This window comes from Pipistrellus kuhlii, unplaced genomic scaffold (genome assembly GCF_014108245.1).
Source record: "Pipistrellus kuhlii isolate mPipKuh1 unplaced genomic scaffold, mPipKuh1.p scaffold_m20_p_14, whole genome shotgun sequence".
Lineage (NCBI taxonomy): Eukaryota > Metazoa > Chordata > Mammalia > Chiroptera > Vespertilionidae > Pipistrellus > Pipistrellus kuhlii.
The window spans coordinates 46,059,252-46,079,078 of NW_023425449.1; the positions used below are offsets into that span (position 1 = coordinate 46,059,252).

General features: G+C 53.0%; 1 protein-coding gene across 2 annotated transcripts in view; it reads right to left on the reverse strand.

The window, feature by feature from the left end:
* Window positions 1-18,628, reverse strand: part of DECR1 (2,4-dienoyl-CoA reductase 1) — a 25,870-nt gene extending 7,242 nt beyond the window's left edge. The window contains exons 1-5 of one of the 2 annotated variants that reach the window (XM_045581565.1): window positions 18,448-18,628; window positions 10,998-11,120; window positions 5,548-5,750; window positions 4,050-4,107; window positions 3,872-3,958 (exon numbers count right to left, since the gene is read on the reverse strand). In XM_045581565.1, the coding sequence (XP_045437521.1) occupies window positions 3,872-3,958; window positions 4,050-4,107; window positions 5,548-5,750; window positions 10,998-11,120; window positions 18,448-18,498 (522 nt within the window). In that variant the 5' untranslated portion in view covers window positions 18,499-18,628. The remainder of the gene's footprint in view (window positions 1-3,871; window positions 3,959-4,049; window positions 4,108-5,547; window positions 5,751-10,997; window positions 11,121-18,447) is intronic. The other variant, XM_036437332.2, reaches the window with a different exon arrangement.
* Window positions 18,629-19,827: the final 1,199 nt, after the last annotated feature.

Here is a 19,827-nt window from a genome sequence, read left to right on the forward strand (position 1 = left end):
ACCCACCAGTGCACAGATCTGTGCACCAGGCCTCTAGGTGAGGACGTAATAGATGTGAACACCTATCTGGTGACTAGTTTGTCTCAAGGGGTCTCGGTTACAACACCTCCAGCTTCAGCTTCACTCCCCAGGCCCTGCTGCTGACTGCCCCCACCCCGAGCAGGCCCTGCCCGGCTCCAGGTCTGCAGTCTGTACCCCTGCGTCTCTAACGTGAGAGCCTCCTCAGGACCGGGGAGATGGCCTCCCCTCTCTCCCCCGTCTCCTCCCCTCACACCCCCAGCCTGAGAGCCACACCCACGTGAACTGCGCCCCAGTGGGCTCCTTGTTTGTATTATTCTCCAACAGACACGATCAGGTCATTAGGCAGCCAAGAGTCCTTCATGCGGGCCTGGGCCTGGGCCAGGGCCCTGGTTAGTCACCTCCCATCACAGCAGGAGGTGCGGTTTGCTCTGGGGCCACCGCCTGTGCAGGTGCCCAAGGACTGGGCACCGCGGCTCTAACCTGGCCACGGCCCACAGCATCACAGGGTCGGCCGGTGCACCCATGGGGACCCCAAACTCACGGGACCCCCACACCCACGGGACCCCCGTACCCATAGGGGACCTCACACCCACGAGACCCCCACACCCACGGGACCCCCACACCCACGGGACTCCCCACACCCACGGGACCCCCACACCCACGGGACTCCCCACACCCACGAGACCCCCACACCCACGGGACCCCCACACCCACGGGACTCCCCACACCCACGGGACCCCCACACCCACGGGACTCCCCACACCCACGGGACTCCCCACACCCACGGGACCCCCACACCCACGGGACTCCCCACACCCACGGGACCCCCACACCCACGAGACCCCCACACCCACGGGACCCCCACACCCACGGGACTCCCCACACCCACGGGACCCCCACACCCACGAGACCCCCACACCCACGGGACCCCCACACCCACGGGACCCCCACACCCACGGGACCCCCACACCCACGAGACCCCCACACCCACGGGACCCCCACACCCACGAGACCCCCACACCCACGGGACTCCCACACCCACGGGACTCCCACACCCATGGGACCCATACACCCACGGGACTCCCCACACCCACGAGACCCCCACACCCACGGGACTCCCACACCCACGGGACCCCCACACCCACGGGGACCCCCACACCCACAGGACTCCCACACCCACGGGACCCCCACACCCACGGGACTCCCACACCCACGGGGACCCCCACACCCACAGGACTCCCACACCCACGGGACCCCCACACCCACGGGACCCCCACACCCACGGGACCCCCACACCCACGGGACCCATACACCCACGGGACCCATACACCCACGAGACCCCCACACCCACGGGACCCCCACACCCACGGGACCCCCACACCCACGGGACCCCCACACCCACGAGACCCCCACACCCACGGGACCCATACACCCACGGGACCCCCACACCCACGGGACTCCCACACCCACGGGGACCCGCCACACCCACGGGACCCATACACCCACGAGACCCCCACACCCACGGGACTCCCACACCCACGGGACCCCCACACCCACGGGACTCCCACACACACGGGGACCCCCACACCCACAGGACTCCCACACCCATGGGACCCCCACACCCACGGGACCCCCACACCCACGGGACCCCCACACCCACGGGACCCATACACCCACGGGACCCATACACCCACGAGACCCCCACACCCACGGGACCCCCACACCCACGAGACCCCCACACCCACGGGACCCCCACACCCACGAGACCCCCACACCCACGGGACTCCCACACCCACGGGACTCCCACACCCATGGGACCCATACACCCACGGGACTCCCCACACCCACGAGACCCCCACACCCACGGGACTCCCACACCCACGGGACCCCCACACCCACGGGACTCCCACACCCACGGGGACCCCCACACCCACGGGACTCCCACACCCATGGGACCCCCACACCCACGGGACTCCCCACACCCACGGGACCCCCGTACCCATAGGGGACCCCCGCACACACGGGACCCCCGCACCCACGAGACCCCCACACCCACGAGACCCCCACACCCACGAGACCCCCACACCCACGGGACCCCCACACCCACGGGACCCCCACACCCACGAGACCCCCACACCCACGAGACCCCCACACCCACGGGACCCCCACACCCACGAGACCCCCACACCCACGGGACCCCCACACCCACGGGACCCATACACCCACGGGACCCATACACCCACGAGACCCCCACACCCACGGGACCCCCACACCCACGGGACCCCCACACCCACGAGACCCCCACACCCACGGGACTCCCACACCCACGGGACTCCCACACCCATGGGACCCATACACCCACGGGACTCCCCACACCCACGAGACCCCCACACCCACGGGACTCCCACACCCACGGGACCCCCACACCCACGGGACTCCCACACCCACGGGGACCCCCACACCCACAGGACTCCCACACCCACGGGACCCCCACACCCACGGGACCCCCACACCCACGGGACCCCCACACCCACGGGACCCCCACACCCACGGGACCCATACACCCACGGGACCCATACACCCACGAGACCCCCACACCCACGGGACCCCCACACCCACGAGACCCCCACACCCACGGGACCCCCACACCCACGGGACCCATACACCCACGAGACCCCCACACCCACGGGACCCCCACACCCACGAGACCCCCACACCCACGGGACCCCCACACCCACGAGACCCCCACACCCACGGGACCCCCACACCCACGAGACCCCCACACCCACGGGACTCCCACACCCACTGGACTCCCACACCCATGGGACCCATACACCCACGGGACTCCCCACACCCACGGGACTCCCACACCCACGGGACCCCCACACCCACGGGACTCCCACACCCACGGGACCCCCACACCCACAGGACTCCCACACCCACGGGACCCCCACACCCACGGGACTCCCCACACCCACGGGACCCCCGTACCCATAGGGGACCCCACACACACGGGACCCCCGCACCCACGAGACCCCCACACCCACGAGACCCCCACACCCACGAGACCCCCACACCCACGGGACCCCCACACCCACGAGACCCCCACACCCACGAGACCCCCACACCCACGGGACCCCCACACCCACGAGACCCCCACACCCACGGGACTCCCACACCCACGGGGACCCGCCACACCCACGGGACTCCCACACCCATGGGACCTACACACCCACGGGACCCCCGCACCCACGGGACCCCCGCACCCACGGGGACCCCCGCACCCACGGGACCCACACACCCATGGGACCCCTGCACCCACGGGACTCCCCACACCCACGGGGACCCCCCACACCCACGGGACTCCCACACCCACGGGGACCCCCCAAACCCACGGGACTCCCACACCCACGGGGACCCCCCAAACCCACGGGACTCCCCACACCCACAGGACTCCCACACCCATGGGACCCCCACACCCACGGGACCCCCGCACCCACGGGGACCCCCACACCCACAGAACTCCCACACCCACAGAACTCCCACACCCACAGGACTCCCACACCCACGGGACCTACACACCCACGGGACTCCCACACACACGGGGACCCCCCACACCCACAGGACTCCCACACCCACGGGACCTACACACCCACGGGACCCCCGTACCCATAGGGGACCCCACACCCACGGGACCCCCGCACCCACGGGACCCCCACACCCACGGGACCTACACACCCACGGGACCCCCGTACTCATAGGGGACCCCACACACACGGGACCCCCGCACCCACGGGACCCCCGCACCCACGGGGACCCCCGCACCCGTGGGCGCATCACCACCACTCACGTCAGGAAGGCCCGCCACGCTGATCAGCTCCGACACCGCACTGCGGACCATGTCAGGGTCCCGCACATCACACTGCACCGCCCGCACCTGCAGAGGAACCAGAGGAGCCGCTGGCTCTGGTCCGGAAGAAGACCGCGTGCCGGTCGTCACGGACTCTCCCGAGTCTGAGAGCATGTACCTCATTTCCAGTCTGGGAAGAAATAGCCTCTGCGGTGGCTCTCAAAACATCCGTCTTCCTGAAAACAGACACACCGCGTCCTGTGCATGAGCTCTGAAATGCCGGCATCTACTTTTTCTTCTTACTCCCATGAAAAGAGAGTCTGTAGCTTAAAGGGATGCATTTTTGAGAATATACAAAAGCTACAAATAAATCAGTTTGAATGAATGCATTTTTCTAAAAGTTTGATTCAAGAAAATTTACATACTACTGTATTGGATTTCATTTAAATGAGATATTTTATATCTACTCATAGGTTTAAATTTTTTTCTTAATTGCAATAATTTATATCTGTTCCCAAGGCTGCTTTAGAAGGAAAACACATCCGTGATGATGTAAGCTTACACTACCCTCTGCACGAGAGTCTGCGGTCCACCTGTGATAGCAGATTTCAGACCACACTGATGCTGGTAAGTGCACTGTGTGCATTCAGGCCCCCTACTCTAGAAAGAAAGATGAAAAGTCATCATGAGTGTGGATTTTTGTGGCTTGGTTGGAAAGTCTGTAAGGAGGATTCTCTGAAAGGTCAGGGCCTCTGAAGAGTCCTTGCTGGAAGCGGCTGCCCCTGCCTTGACTTTCTAAATGTCTGAGCCCCATGTGTCCACTGGAGTCTGTCCGCTTGGTCTTCAGCCGCCCCTGCTTAAATACACTGCAGGCGTGTGTCTTCTCAGGGATACTTACCTGCTGATGGTACCCCATGGTTAATTTTAGTTCACGCTGTTGCTACAATAAAAGCCTAAGGAGGCAGGCGAGTGGGCTGTCTGGTTCCTCTAGCCAAGCAGTCCCTTAGCCCTCCCTCTCTGTCACAGAAATGATCATCATTCATCCGTCACTCAGGATCTGCTGATTAGCTCCGGCAGATTATGTGGTGTTACAAAAAAGGGGTTTCCACACTTAAAAATATTGCAGCATAGACAAAAACAGAAATAGTCTGGCCAATTTGCATTCATCAAAGGCGATTCCTTTGGTGGCGGTAATCACACTGAGAGACCCTCCCACTGTCTGCACTGTTCTCAGTGGGAGACGGGAGGCGCCGCCCCTCGCTCTAGACTTGCAGTTCCCAGGGAAGACCTCTGAGACTCTTTCCACGTGGCCTCCCCCTCCCCACCATCATCACAACCACACGTGTGTGAGACACTGCCCCCGATAGGACGCGAAGGATTATACCCTCATCCGCGCACACAGCTGCCTCTGAAGCAATAACTACATCACCCCACGGAGAGCAAAGCGGCTCAACGTGGTATTTTCAGCTGCACCTCCGTAGACAAAAACAGCTCCGTCACCGGCTGGGAAATGCACTGAAAGCTGCTCCAGGAGCCATCAGTGCTGCCAGCGCTCCCAGGCTCCCAGGAGACTGACTGGCCTGGCAGACGTCACGGAAGGTAAGAGGCAAACCAGCCGCTCTGCAGAGTTCCCCTCTGGAGCTCAGCACCGGCGGCTGGCACCCCCGGCAACTCACCTGCTGGCGATCACACAGCGAGCCCCAAGGCTGGACAGGAGCGTGGTCATCCCGCGGCCAAGGCCGGTGCCTCCCCCGGTGATGAAGGCCACCTTCCCCCGAAAGCTGTCAGGTGGCAGCATCGCTTTTTGGAGGGGTGGGAAGAATTTAGACTGAAAAGCGTCGCTGCTTTGATATAATATGTCCGTTCCATAACTGAAAAACTAAAAGAGGAAAAGAACGAAATGAAATTTGCACAAGAGGTGAACTTCAAAACACTAACTCTCTAATATTATTCAAATTCTTGGATTAAGACAACTCCCTGAGGAGTTGAAAAAACAGACTACGCTGTTTTCAATACAAATTTGGCATTGTATTTAACCAACTTTTACTCCTTCCTATCGGAATGTTTAGGGACATAGAGCCTGGTTAAAAGCACAGGCTCTGCAGTGAGACGGCGTAGTGCAGGCCTCTCTCCCCAGGAGAACAGCCGTCAGAAGTTAGTAACTTCTTTGCGCCTCAGCTTCCTGTACAAATGGAGACAATGACAGAACCTGGCCCCACAGGTGCTCGTGAGGAGTTCATGAGTTGGTATAAGTAAAATGCCTACAACACTGTTTAACACACACTAAGCACTCTATAAATACTAGCTTTATTGTCGGCAGGTGTTTTACTTAAATATAACTTTAAAAAGCTAACACAAAGCATATATGCCTTTGAACAAAAATGCTTTGGATAAAAATCACATACTGCCTTTGAGTCACTGAACACAATCATAAAAAGTTCTTTCTAAGGTTTGTTAAGTCAAATACCTCTTCCTATGTAGCCTTCTGGATGAATAAATCTAGATAAACTATTTCTGTTATATTCATTTTATCTTCTTTTTTAAAATATGCTTTTATTGACTTTAGAGAGAAAGAGAGAGAAATAGAAAAATTGATGAGAGAGAAACATCGATTGGCTGCCTCCTAGGTACCCCCACTGGTGATCCAGCCTGTAACCTGGGCATGCGCTCTGACTGGGAATTGAACTGGGTGTGTTTTGGAGCATGGGACGGTGCTCTAACCAAGTCACACTGGACAGGGCTCTGCTATATTAAAAATGGGGGGGGGGGGGGACATGAAACCATTTTGAACTAAAAAATATCTGCATTGCCCTCTCTTATAGTTTATAGCTTACACCTCACATCACCTGGGGAAAACACTTCTATCTGCTCACATCTATAAATAAAAGCCTCAATGACCATTACAAAAAAAAAAAAGACCGGTCGACCAGTCTCTATGATGGCACACTGACCACCAGGGGGCAAACACTCAATGTAGTCTGTTTTTTCCATGCCAGGCCCAGTGACCGGCGCCTCCCCTCCCAGCCCTGCAGGGTCCTTCAGGCCCCCGGCTGGGTCAGGGAACCGGTGTTGGGTGGCAGCAGACACAGCCCCTTTCCCAGGGGGGTCGAGGACTGGCTCCCTCCTTGGAGCTGGCGGCAGCCAACCTCCTGTGCCCCGTCCCTCCCCCTGGCTGGCAGACCCCAATTGGCCCGGCCCTGACCGACCCTGATCTCCAGCCAGGCCTGGGGACCCCACCTGTGCACAAATTCATGCACTGGGTCTCTAGTTTAATTATAAAAACAAACTTTAAGTGTTGAGGAAATAAACAATAAAGAGGCAACACTCATTAGGTGCTTCCCATGTGTCAGATTAGATTCAAACTGACCAGCCTTCCCTGCCCCATGGAGCAGGCAGTACTTTATCCCATTGCACAGGAAGGGCCCAGATGCAGAAGTAAGATTCCAATATGGGCGTATGCAATGCCTCTGAACCACCTCTCTCTGCACTGAGCTCCTAATGAGCTCGGTAATCACGCCAAAGGCGTGTGATAGTCCCCATAAGTATAATTTGATTTTATTACCAGGGAAAAAATTACTAAGACAAAATTTGAGGAGTATAAAATAATTGGTGAAGATACATTTGCAAATCTGGTTTATTTCCTTTGGCTTCATGTAGACAAAGCGTTTTCTTTTTGTATTGTTTTGTCAAAGCATGAAACCCATGCAGCCCACAGTAACCCTTCTCCACCTAAGTGGCAGGGGGACGGAGGCTGCCACAGCCTCAGAGCTATTCCATTAGGATGATGCATCGGGAAATTTCCACAAGTAGGCTGGTGAGTGTGTCATTACCAAGTGATAATGAAAAAATGGGTTCTCATTTCCCACAGGCTCTACTTACGTAGTGTTGATTTGTAGGGGGAATTTGATGTGGTGCTGTATGACAGATAAATTAAACAAAATATTTGCATACAAACTTTCTTTTTTTATTTATTTGAAAAGATTTCTCAATTTCCTAATGTGAAGGTTAAAAGCTATAAAGTTAAAAATAATGGAGGAGGATCCAAGATGGCAGCATAGGAAAACACCTAAACTGCTGCCTCAAACAATTTCAAAACTACAACTTAAAAACAAAACGTCTACCACACAGAACCATGGGCAAGTGGGCTGAGTGGGAGTTTACAACTAGAAGGAAAGAAAAAGGAGCATTCAGTCATAAACACGGAAAAGCTGAGGTACGGAGGCACGCAATCCAGGTTGGCAGTGGGGCATTGCTTTTTTCAACCCGAAGGGAGACAAGCTCCCAATTACTCTGAAATCCAGTTTCTGGGGAGACGTGGGGGACCCAAACTCCTATAGGAGAAGCTGGACTGTCTGCCATCGGGTTGGAAAGTGAGGGTGGCTTGCTTGCACAGCTGCATGCAGGAATAATTGATTACTGTCCTGGGGCACGGGACACGGACTCGGTCAGATGCAGAGACAGCTGACTGATAGTGATAGCTGTTTGCCATGCCCAACCCTAGTGATGCCCTGAGACCCCGCCCTGAACAACCTACAAACCTACCCAAGCTCCAAGCAGTGGCTTTTGCATATGAATGGCCTGCTCTATCACAGCTTAACCTAACAAACTTGCAACCCAAAACTTCCAAATCCCAAGCAAAGAGGAGAAAACTGTGGTTCTCGCTGTAGCTCCTGCAGGGTGGCCTCAGACAGTAGCTGACCTGCACCCCATTGGAGATCCAGAAGCCAGTGTACCTAGTAGTCAGTGTGAGACACCAGATTTCAACTCCTCACATCCATAAATGACACATTTGGGAGGTGGACTCAGTGAGTACCAAAGCCCCACTGAAACAAGGCCTGCACCATAAGCGTGTCTCCAGCACAGCAGTTCTTCCACAGTGGGTCCTCACAGCCAATTGGCCTGGAGGTTAATTCCTCCCAGTGTACCAACAGCAATCAAGGTTTAACTACACCAAGACTTTACACTCAGCCCAGAAAAGGCTGTACTAAGAGTGTCCACCTCAGGTGATTGGGGAGGCTGGGCTACTGGCCCTTATGGGTCACCTACCACACAAAGCCACTCCGTGAACACAGGGAAGCAACCAAATTGCGGAGGCAAAGAAACATGTCACGAATGAAAGAAATGGAGGAAAGCAAACTACTGGATGACATAGAGTTCAAAACCACATTATAAGGTTACTCAAGAATCTTCTAAAAACCGCTGAGAAACTTGATGAGACTTCTGAGGAGCTTAGTGAGACCTTCAATGACCTTAATGAGAATGCAAAAAAAAAAAAAAAAAAAAAAAAAGGCAGAAATTAACTATACACTGTCTGAAATAAAGAATATACAGAAACTCAACTGTAGATAAATGTACCCCAAGAATCAAACCAAAGATCTGAAATATGAGGAAATAAAAAACACCCAACTGGAAAAGAAAAAAGAATCCAAAAATACAAAGATAGTGTAAGGAGCCTCTGGGACAATTTTAAGCATACCAACATCCAAATTATGGGGGTGCCAGAAGAAGAGAGAAAGCAAGATATTGAAAACCTATTTGAAGAAATAATGACAGAAAACTTCCCCCACTTGGTGAAAGAAATAGACTTACAAGTCCAGGAAGCACACAGAACCCTGAACAAAAGGAATCCCAAAGAGAACCACACCAAGACACATCATAATTAAAATGCCAAAAGCAAAAGACAAAGAGAGAATCTTAAAAGCAGCAAAAGAAAAACAGTTAGTTACCTACAAGGGAGTACCCATACGACTGTCAGCTGATTTTTCAACAGAAACTATGCAGGCCAGAAGGGAGTGGCAAGAAATATTCAAAGTGATGAATATCAAGAACCTACAACCAAGATTACTCTATCCAGCAAAGCTATCATTCAGAATTGAAGGTCAGATAAAGGGCTTCACAGACAAGAAAAAGCTAAAGGAGTTCATCACCACCAAACAAGGATTACATAAAATGCTGAAGAGTATTCTTTAAGAAGAGGAAGAAAAAGGAAAAGGAAAAGATAAAAAATTATGAACAACAAAATGACATCAAATACATACCTACCAACAAGTGAATCTAAAAATCAAGTGAATAAAAAATCTGAAGAACAGAATGGACTGGTGAATATAATAGAATCAGGGACATATAAAGGGAGTGGACTGACAATTCTCGGGGGAAGGGAGTGTGAGGGGCTCGGGAAGAGAATGGACAAAAATCTTACATCTATGGATGAAGACAGTGGCGGAAATGGGGTGGGGTTGGGAATCAGGTGGAGGGGAGCTATGGAGAAAAAAAAAAGAGGAACACCTGTAATAATCTAAACAATAAAAATTTATTTAAAAAACGAAGGTTAAAATAATCACATTTGATAAAAATAATTCTTGCCTTGCTGGCATAGTGACCTATGAACCCGGAGGTCACATTTCAATTCCCAGTCAGGGCACATGCCTGGACATGTGCAGGAGGCAGCCAATCAATGATTCTCTCTTGTCATTAATGTTTCTATTTCTCTTTCCCTCTCCCTTCCTGAAATCAATAAAAATATTTAAAAAATAATAAATCCTAACAAGTGTCTATAATGTAACAGATTAAAAGTCAGCACCATCTCACCCACAGTGTCTGATCTGATCTGATCAATATTGATCCTGAGGCCCTTTCCTCACCGTGAAAAGTGCGGAAACTGACAGGTTACTTTAGTCCACATCACCTCTGACCATCCTCAGCATACTTGCTCTGAGCAGTAAATTCAAGCCATCTGTTTGCCTAAAAGGAAGTTGATTTCAACATTAAGATCCAAAGAAATGAACAGACCTCACTGGACCTTGTATCCAATCTCCTCTTCCTATGGAGAGGGACCCTGAACAAACTGAAACAGCATGCTGGCTATTTTCACCGAGTCATAAGAAGTGAAAACAAAGTAGTCTTTTACAGATTTTCAAATCTCACTGTGGTTTTTCTGGATATAACTTGTTTTTCAGAATGAAAAGAACACCTTTCCTATCAAGATTGATCTTTAAATCTATAAAATTCTTAACCCAAGTCTTCCAATTTTGGCAATACAAATTTATATTTTAAAAGTTCTGAAATCTCAAAAAAAAAAAAAAAATGTTAGCCATCACCTGCCTCCTCGCCCACATTCATCTCTCACCTGCATCCTGTAGACCGTACCCTCCTTCCCGCCTTCTGTCACAGCCCCTGGGAGAGCAGCCCTGCTCCATGCCCCAGAGTGCAATTCTGAGCATCCTGCAGTCTGAGCCCTACAGGATGAAGGCTGAGACCAATGGAATTTATTCCTAAATTCTCTAAGCATTTGGCTTGTCTGAAATGTCTAGAATAAACACTATAATAGTGGTACATTGGTGATTCTCGACAACATGTCTTTTCTTAGGCCTGCTGTGTTTTTAAAAATTTAAGCCAATATTTATTTCAATACTGGGAAAATCCAGATAAAACTCAGCTGCCCCGACAGTGAAATCTACCTAAACCTGGCTGAGCCCATGCCCCCGAGAGCCCCTCCCCGCAGAGAGCCCTGGCCTGGGGCCTCTGCAGGACAGGCCTTCGAGACCTGAGACAGGTGAGGTGACTCCTTGTCTAAGCAGAACCCAAGAAACCATACGGGAAAGAAGGGGAAGCACGGTGTAATTTCACACCATAAAAAAGTTTCTGAAGTTTCATGTAAAAACATTTCTGTAAACATCACTGTTTAATGTTTTGGGTACATTAGTAAGAAAACCCAGTTTCAAATCTGTAAAAACCACGTAATCATAGACCCTTGTATTAAAGTTGTGGATCTAAGTGAATATTTAAATAATGCTTGGCTTAGCTATTTCCTCATCATTGTTATTTTACTACTAGAGGCCCAGTGCACAAAATTCGTGCACTCAGGGGGTCCCTCAGCCCGGCCTGTGCCCTCTCACAATCCAGAAGCTCTCAGGGTATACTGTCTGACATCTTAGACCCGCTCCTTACAGGGATGGGGCTTAAACTAGCAGTTGGACATCCCTCTCACAATCTGGGACCGCTGGCTCCTAACCGCTCCCCTGCCTGCCAGCCTGATCGCCCCCTAACCACTCCCCTGCCAACCTGATTGACACCTAACTCCTCCCTTGCTGACCAGATTACCCCAACTGCCCTCCCCTGCTGGCCTGATTGCCCAAAACTGCCCTCCCCTGCTGGCCTGATCGTCCAAAACTGCTCTCCCCTGCTGGCTTGATGGTCTACAATTGCCCTCCCTTGCCAGCCTGATCGCCCCCAACTGTCCTCTTCTGTTGGCCCATTAGTCCCCAACTGCCCTCCCCTGCTGGCCTGATGGCCCACAACTGGCGTCCCCTGCCTCCTCCACCGGGACCTGCCTCCTCCGAGCCACAGAGCCACAGGACCCCAGGCCTCACCACATGGAGCAGCCGCCTCCACCTCCGCTGTGCACTGGGCCATCTTGTGGCAGCCATCTTGTGATGATGTTGCGCACGAGGGCCACTTAGGCTTTTATTAGTATAGATTGCCTGGGCCTCCACATTAACATCCCATTCCTCAAAAACATCAAGCTCAACAGAATAAAAGATACCCAAATTAGCCCTGGCCTGTGTGGCTCAGTGGGTTGGGCATTGTCCATGCATGAGAAGGCTGCAGTTGGATTCCTGGTCAGATACATGCCCGGGTTGTGGGGTAAATCCCTAATAGGGGATGTGCAGGAGGCAGTCAATAGATGTTTCACTCTCACATCCATGTTTCTCTCTCTCCCTCCCTTTCTCTAAAAATCAATAAAATTATATTTTAAGAATTTCAACTCATTAGCATGACATTCAAGCTGTTGGGCAAGGTGGCCTCAGTCCCTCTCCAGCAGGCCAGGTGGGGAGTAATCTGTGTCCCCAGCCCCTCAGCACCAGACCCTCGCCAAGCACGGTCCCCTTCGCCTGGGCTCCTCCTTTCTTTTCAGCCTCATCCACTCCCGTTCCTGCTCACCCGGCGGAGGCAGCCTCAAAACCAGGCAAAGTGTCAGCAAACCTGCTGACACTTTAGAACTGGTGCCTCTTTAAAAGGGTGGAGAATAAAATAAAATAAAATAAAAATGGGTCGGATGACCTCTCCGCACCGGGAAGGCTTCCACGCTGGGCTCTGCCGCGGCAAGGCAGGCGCTGGAGGCCCTCGGGGACGGCCTCCGGCACCAAGGGGGGCCCCTCCAGCACATGCTTGTTTGTTTGCCTGTGACACGGATGGCCAGGCTCCCAGCCACCGGCGCTGGGGGAGCAGACAAGTGAGCTCCCGGCGCTGAGGTGCTCGCAGCCGTGCCGTACAGAGCCAACTTGTTTCAACAAGTTGTTAAAGTAGTGGTTGCCATTGATTTTGAACAATGGCATCTTGAAATTAGTTTACATCTAAGGAAAAAATCCAGTCTATTGATATGAGTATTAAGAAGTCATTTGCATATAGAAACACTAGGCCAGTGGTCTGCAAACTCATTAGTCAACAGAAACAAATATTGAAATTTCTTTTGAGAGCCAATTTTTTTCAACTTAAATTCTTCTAACGCCACTTCTTCAAAATAGACCCGCCCAGGCCGTGGTATTTTGTGGAAGAGCCACGCTCAAGAGGCCAAAGAGCCTCAGTTTGCCGACCACGGCACTAGGCAAAGAGCTTTAAAAGCTAATCTACACAAAGAAAACAAATACAAACACACAGCTAAACACTCGAATTTAAACATTGGAAGATACCTTTTTCTCTTGCCAGATTATTGAGGTTCAAGATTTTATAATACATGATACAAGAAACAGTTTATTAAAGTCACTCTTATAACCTGTTGATATAAATTGGGACAATTTCTCCAGAGGCCAATTGGCAACATTTATCAAAATGTAACGATAAATACCCTTCAAACCAGCAACTCCACAACTGGGGATTTTTCTTATAGATGTCCTCACTCATTTGGGGGCAGGAAGAAGCCGTGATCAAAGTGAGAGCCAGGAGAGGACATTGCTCAAGCGGACCAACAGTCCCGAGCAGACCGGGCCAGCCTCAGCTCCTGGAACAGGCTGCCGGCCCATTGGACTGAGCAGGAGGCAGCGCACTGAGGTGGACAGCCTCCGCCAGCACCAATCGCGCTGAAGGACAAAGAACTCCATCCAATCAGAATAAAACGCTACATCCCTCAGCCTCCGCCCCTGGTGGTTTCAGCGCATAAAACTCAACCCCGAGAACAGCGGAGGCCCAACCTTCCGGTGTGGCTCTATCCCCCATTCCCTCTAATAAACCCCCCTCTTGCTCACTGCATCCACCTAATTCCCTGAGCGACTCCAATCTTACACAGATATCCATTAAGATGAAAATAAAATTAAAATAGCTATATTTAAAAATCACATCAAAAAGATCAAAATACTAATACATTTAATCAAAGCGTGAAAGAGTTGTGTCCACGGGTCCCATTTCTATCCCAGTCTCAGTGGGCTCTTTGAAAAGTTGACACCCTTATTCTAAAATTCGTTGCTGTTTTTATTTTTTGGGACTCAGATATGCAAAGGGCTCAAAGTAGTCCAACATATTCATTAAAGCATCGCTTGTAACAGAAAATACTAGAAAACAAACCTGCATTTCCATAGGGAACATAATGACTCACTCAGGGCTCTAGTAAAAGCCAGAACTCACATGCTAATGTAAACATTGTTATTTATATGCTGTTTATCCAACCACTCAACAATTACCTCCTAAGGAAATTCTGTTAAGGAACATGCTTCATTGGTATGGTTTTTAAATGAGGTCTCTTCATACACTTCATACACATGTTATATATGCACAGAAGTTGCTGGAAGAACCACCAGACACCAGCCCCTCAGCACCCTGACCCTCGCCAAGCACACCCCCTCTGGCCTGGGCTCCTCCTTTCTTTTCACCAACTCCCGTTCTTTCTCACCCAGCGGAGGCAGCCTCACATCCAAAAGCGTAAGAAACTCTGCTGACACTTTAAAACTGGTGCCTCTTTAAAAATGGGTCGAAAATAAAATTAAATAAAATAAATAAAATAAAATAAAATAAAATAAAATAAAGATGGGTCCAAGGATGCCCTCCCTACACCGGGGAAGGCTCTGCATTGGACTCTGCTACCGGGAGGACAGCCCACTGGGGCTCCTGGCAGGAACCTCCCGGTGAGAGCTTACACTTTTGTACTGACAAATGCTCGCTGTTAATACATTTTTCATTTAAAAGCAACAAGCCCTGGCCAGTGGGCGTGGCTCAGTGGTTGGGCATCACCCCAGGCACGGAAAGGGCACTGGTTCTACTTCCCCCGGGGGACATGGGGTTGCCAGCTCGATCCCCCCTGGGGGCGTGCAGGAGGCAGCAGGTTGTTGTTTCCCTCCCTATAAAAATCAATAAAACTATTTTTTGCTAAGTTAAAAAAAAATCTGCCCTATCTGGTTTGGCTCAGTGGATAGAACATTGGTCCCGGATTGAAGGATCCCAGGTTCAATTCTGGTCAAGGGCACTTACAGTACCTTGATTGCAGGCCCTGTCGGGGTGAGTGCAGGAGGCAACCAACCAATGTGTTTCTCTCACATTGATGTTTCTCTCTGTGTCTCCCTCTCCTTTCCACTCTCTCTAAAAATCAATGTAATTATATCCTTGGGTGAGGATTAACAAACAAAACAACAAGTTTAAAAAAATCAAATCACATATGCAAGTACACAAGAGGAAAGGGAGAAGAAAACAACATTGTAGCAAGAAAACTGGCCTAGCCCTAGCTGGTTTGGCTCAGTGGATAGAGCGTCGGTTTTCGGACAGTAGGGTCCCAGGTTCAATTCCGGTCAAGGACATGAACCTTGGATGCGGGCACATCCCCAGTGGGGAGTGTGCAGGAGGCAGCTGATTGATATTTCTCTCTCATCAATGTTTGTAACTCTATTGCTCTCCCTTCCTCTCTGTAAAAAATCAATAAAATATATTTTTTTAAAAAGAAAACTGGCCTAGAATCAGCATGATGAGAAGGATGGGTGACCTATTTGAAGTGTATTCCACAATTAAGTGTGAGCTATGTTTATAAACAATGGAATATTACCATATCCATTTTTTAAGTTTCCAACTACCTGTTGATTTAGGTCAAAGTAAATATTTTTCAGATCAAATTTATCCCAACTGAAATTCCCATAAGTGAACTTGGCCTTAAATGTCACATAAAAATGTCAGCTTGGAAGAGACTGAACAGCTTATTTCTCAAAGGATGACTTTGGGGAAATGCCTATCTTTGCCTCCTCAAAGCAACGCATCGTCCATGCACACAGGACGCCTCCAGGAGCTACTCCAACCAACTCTCCAGCGGCTGGGGGCACTGTCTGTGCATGCATGCATTCTCCTCATGCCTCGCCACATTGATGGGTCACAGCTGGGGGCACTGTCTGTGCATGCATGCATTCTCCTCATGCCTCGCCACATTGATGGGGTCACAGCTGGGGGCACTGTCTGTGCATGCATGCATTCTCCTCATGCCTCGCCACATTGATGGGGTCACAGCTGGGGGCACTGTCTGCGCATGCATGCATTCTCCTCATGCCTCGCCACATTGATGGGGTCACAGCTGGGGGCACTGTCTGCGCATGCATGCATTCTCCTCATGCCTCGCCACATTGATGGGGTCACAGCTGGGGGCACTGTCTGCGCATGCATGCATTCTCCTCATGCCTCGCCACATTGATGGGGTCACAGCTGGGGGCACTGTCTGTGCATGCATGCATTCTCCTCATGCCTCGCCACATTGATGGGGTCACAGCTGGGGGCACTGTCTGTGCATGCATGCATTCTCCTCATGCCTCGCCACATTGATGGGGTCACAGCTGGGGGCACTGTCTGCGCATGCATGCATTCTCCTCATGCCTCGCCACATTGATGGGGTCACAGCTGGGGGCACTGTCTGTGCATGCATGCATTCTCCTCATGCCTCGCCACATTGATGGGGTCACAGCTGGGGGCACTGTCTGTGCATGCATGCATTCTCCTCATGCCTCGCCACATTGATGGGGTCACAGCTGGGGGCACTGTCTGTGCATGCATGCATTCTCCTCATGCCTCGCCACATTGATGGGGTCACAGCTGGGGGCACTGTATGCATTCTCTCACCCAAGGATATTTTCCCATTGATTATTAGAGAGAATGAAAAGACAGAAATATTGATGTGAGAGAAACACATCAATTGCTTGCCTCCTGCAGGCACCCAGACCAAGGTCTGGGCCTGGGCCTGGGCCGGGGAGGAGCCTGCGACCCCTGTACATGCCCTTGACTGGGATCCTTTAGTCCACAGGCTGACACTCTATCCACTGAGCCAAACGGGCTAGGACAACACAACACCGCACTTCTTAAATAGAATGTGTAACAAAGAATATTTCTCTTGGTTCTTGGTAACAAAAGTATTCAAATAAGGAGTTTCAAACTGTATTTGCACACACACGCAGTTCCAGCTTCACTGATGTGTAGACTTGTCTTCCCTAGGAATTCAAACGGAGGGACCCACCACCCATCACAACAGGGCTTCTTGTCTCCAAACCCCCGATCTCAGGAATTTCAGAATTGTCAGATTACAATTAATTTTTAAAGAGTTAATTTTTGCCCTCTCAGTCTTACTGGCAAATGGTGTCAGGAGTGTGTGAGCTTATTTACCACAATCCCAGCTGCTGGTGTTGGAGACTGTCCCACCAGAGGGCTGTTGTAGGATTGAAATGAGAAAGTCTGTGAGAAGAAACCTTTGATATAACCTATAACCTAATCCTCCCAGGAAGGGGAACCGGTATCAGCAAAGCACCGCCCGGAACAGATCTTTTCAAAAGAAAGTCGTGCCACTTGGGAGACTCATCAGACCGTCTCGTGGTGTTCTCCTTGGACTGGTCCTTTGTCAGAAAGACCGCCGGGCGCCGCTCTGCCAGCGGCTGGCCAGCTGTCTGTGCCCTGGCTGAGGAGATCTGCCTCGGGTTCAGTTGAGTCTTAGGGTTTTGTTTAGTTGGGGAAGGGGCTGTGGGACATTCTCCTATCTCGTCCCATCCCTCCGTCCCTGCAGCCCCTCCCACGCTCTCTGCAGGCCGAGGTCTGGATGCACGGTGCGCGCCGCCCAGCACCGCGTCGGACAGCGGGGTGCTGACCTTTGTTTCTCTTTTTATGTGAATTTGTTAGTATTGATGTTTTTTAATTGTTTTTGTTATATATAGATAGATTTCAGAAAGGAAGGGAGAGGGAAAGAGAGAAACTTCAATGATGAGAGAGAATCATTGATTGGCTGCCTCTTGCACGTCCCCCACTGGGGATCAAACCCGCAACCGTATGTCCTTGACCGGAATCGAACCTCGGTCCCTTCAGCGCACCGGCGGAGGCTGTCACTGAGCCACCCTCGTCGGGCTGCACCATGTCTGGCCGCACGGACAGCACCGTCCGCTTCCCTGCGGGAAGGGCCGCCGCGCGCAGGGTCCCTGTCCCAGCGGGCACGCGCCCGGGACCGGACGACCCCGAGACCGCGGCGGCCCCTACTCCGCGCCAGGAGCCCCGTCCCGCCCCGCCCCCGACGCCGCCCCGAGGCAGGCAGAGCAGGGTGCTCGCGGGGACCCCGAGCCGGCCCGCCAGCGCCGCCTTACCCGCCGCGGACCGCGACCTCGAGCGAAGGACACCCGACCCAGCAGCGCCATGGCCGGAGCAGGAAGCGTCCGGAAACGCGGCCCGGAGCAGAGTGTGAGCGCGGGCGTGGCCGGAGTCGGGGGCGTGGCTGGGACCGGGGTCAAGGTCGGGGAGTCACTGAGACTGGGACGGGGGTCAGGGGGTGTCTGAGACCCCAGCAGGGCCGGGGGCGTGTCTGAGACCGGGGGCGGGGCTAGGGGGCGTGTCTGAGACTCTGAGCGGGCAAGGAGTGTCTGAGACCGGGGCGGGGCTTGCGCGGTGGAGGCGGGGCGTGGCTGCGGCTGGGGGCGTGGCTGCGGCTGGGGCGGGGCTGCGCGGTGGAGGCGGGGCGTGGCTGCGGCTGGGGGCGTGGCTGCGGCTGGGGCGAGGCTGCGGCTGGGGGCGGGGCTTGCGCGGTGGAGGCAGGGCGTGGCTGAGGCTGGGGCGTGGCTTGCGCGGTGGAGGCGGGGCGTGGCTGAGGCTGGGGTTTGCGCGGTGGAGGAGGGGCGGGGCGGGGGCGGGGCTTGCGCGGTGGAGGTGGGGCGTGGCTGAGGCTGGGGCAGGCCTTGCGCGGTGGAGGCGGGGCGTGGCTGAGGCTGGGGCGGGGCTTGCGCGGTGCAGGCGGGGCGGGGCGGGGCGGGGCGGGGCGGGGCGGGGCGGGGCTGGGGTCCGGCGGGGACGGAATGTGCTGGCGGGAGCCGGGGACTGGCGGGCCAGGCCGTGCTGCGTGGCGCCTCCCCGCTCGCTGGAGCTGGTGCGGAGGGGCTCCTTCGCTCTCTGTAGTTGTCCCGGTGCGGTGCGGACGGCCTCCTGGCGGTGTCCTCGTAGGGTGCTGTGACGACGTCACCCTTAGGCTCGGTGGCCTGGCCGGAACCTCAATCCGGTTGGATTCACAAGAACCCCCAGTGTATTGAAGGCTGTGGTGGGCATGTTTGTCCTCCAGAAAGTAACAAGAAAACCCCTACCAATTGTTCTGGCCCACAGAGTCAGTGGAACTTACGGATTCTGCAGCTTTGGGCACACTTTTTTATGTACTATTTTATTTATTTATTTTTTAAATGTATTTTATTGATTTTTTACAGAGAGGAAGGGAGAGAGATAGAGAGCTAGAAACGTCCATGAGAGAGAAACATCGTCCAGCTGCCTCTTACACACCCCCTACCGGGGATGTGCCCGAAACCAATGTTCATGCCCTTGACCGGAATCGAACCTGGGACCTTTCAGTCCGCAGACTGACGCTCTACCACTGAACCAAACCGGTTTCGGCTGTGTTCTATTTTTAAAAGATTTGCCAAATCTTGCTCGTATTTTCTTTAAAAATATTTAGTCATATTTAGATCTATTATCCATAGGGAGTTGAT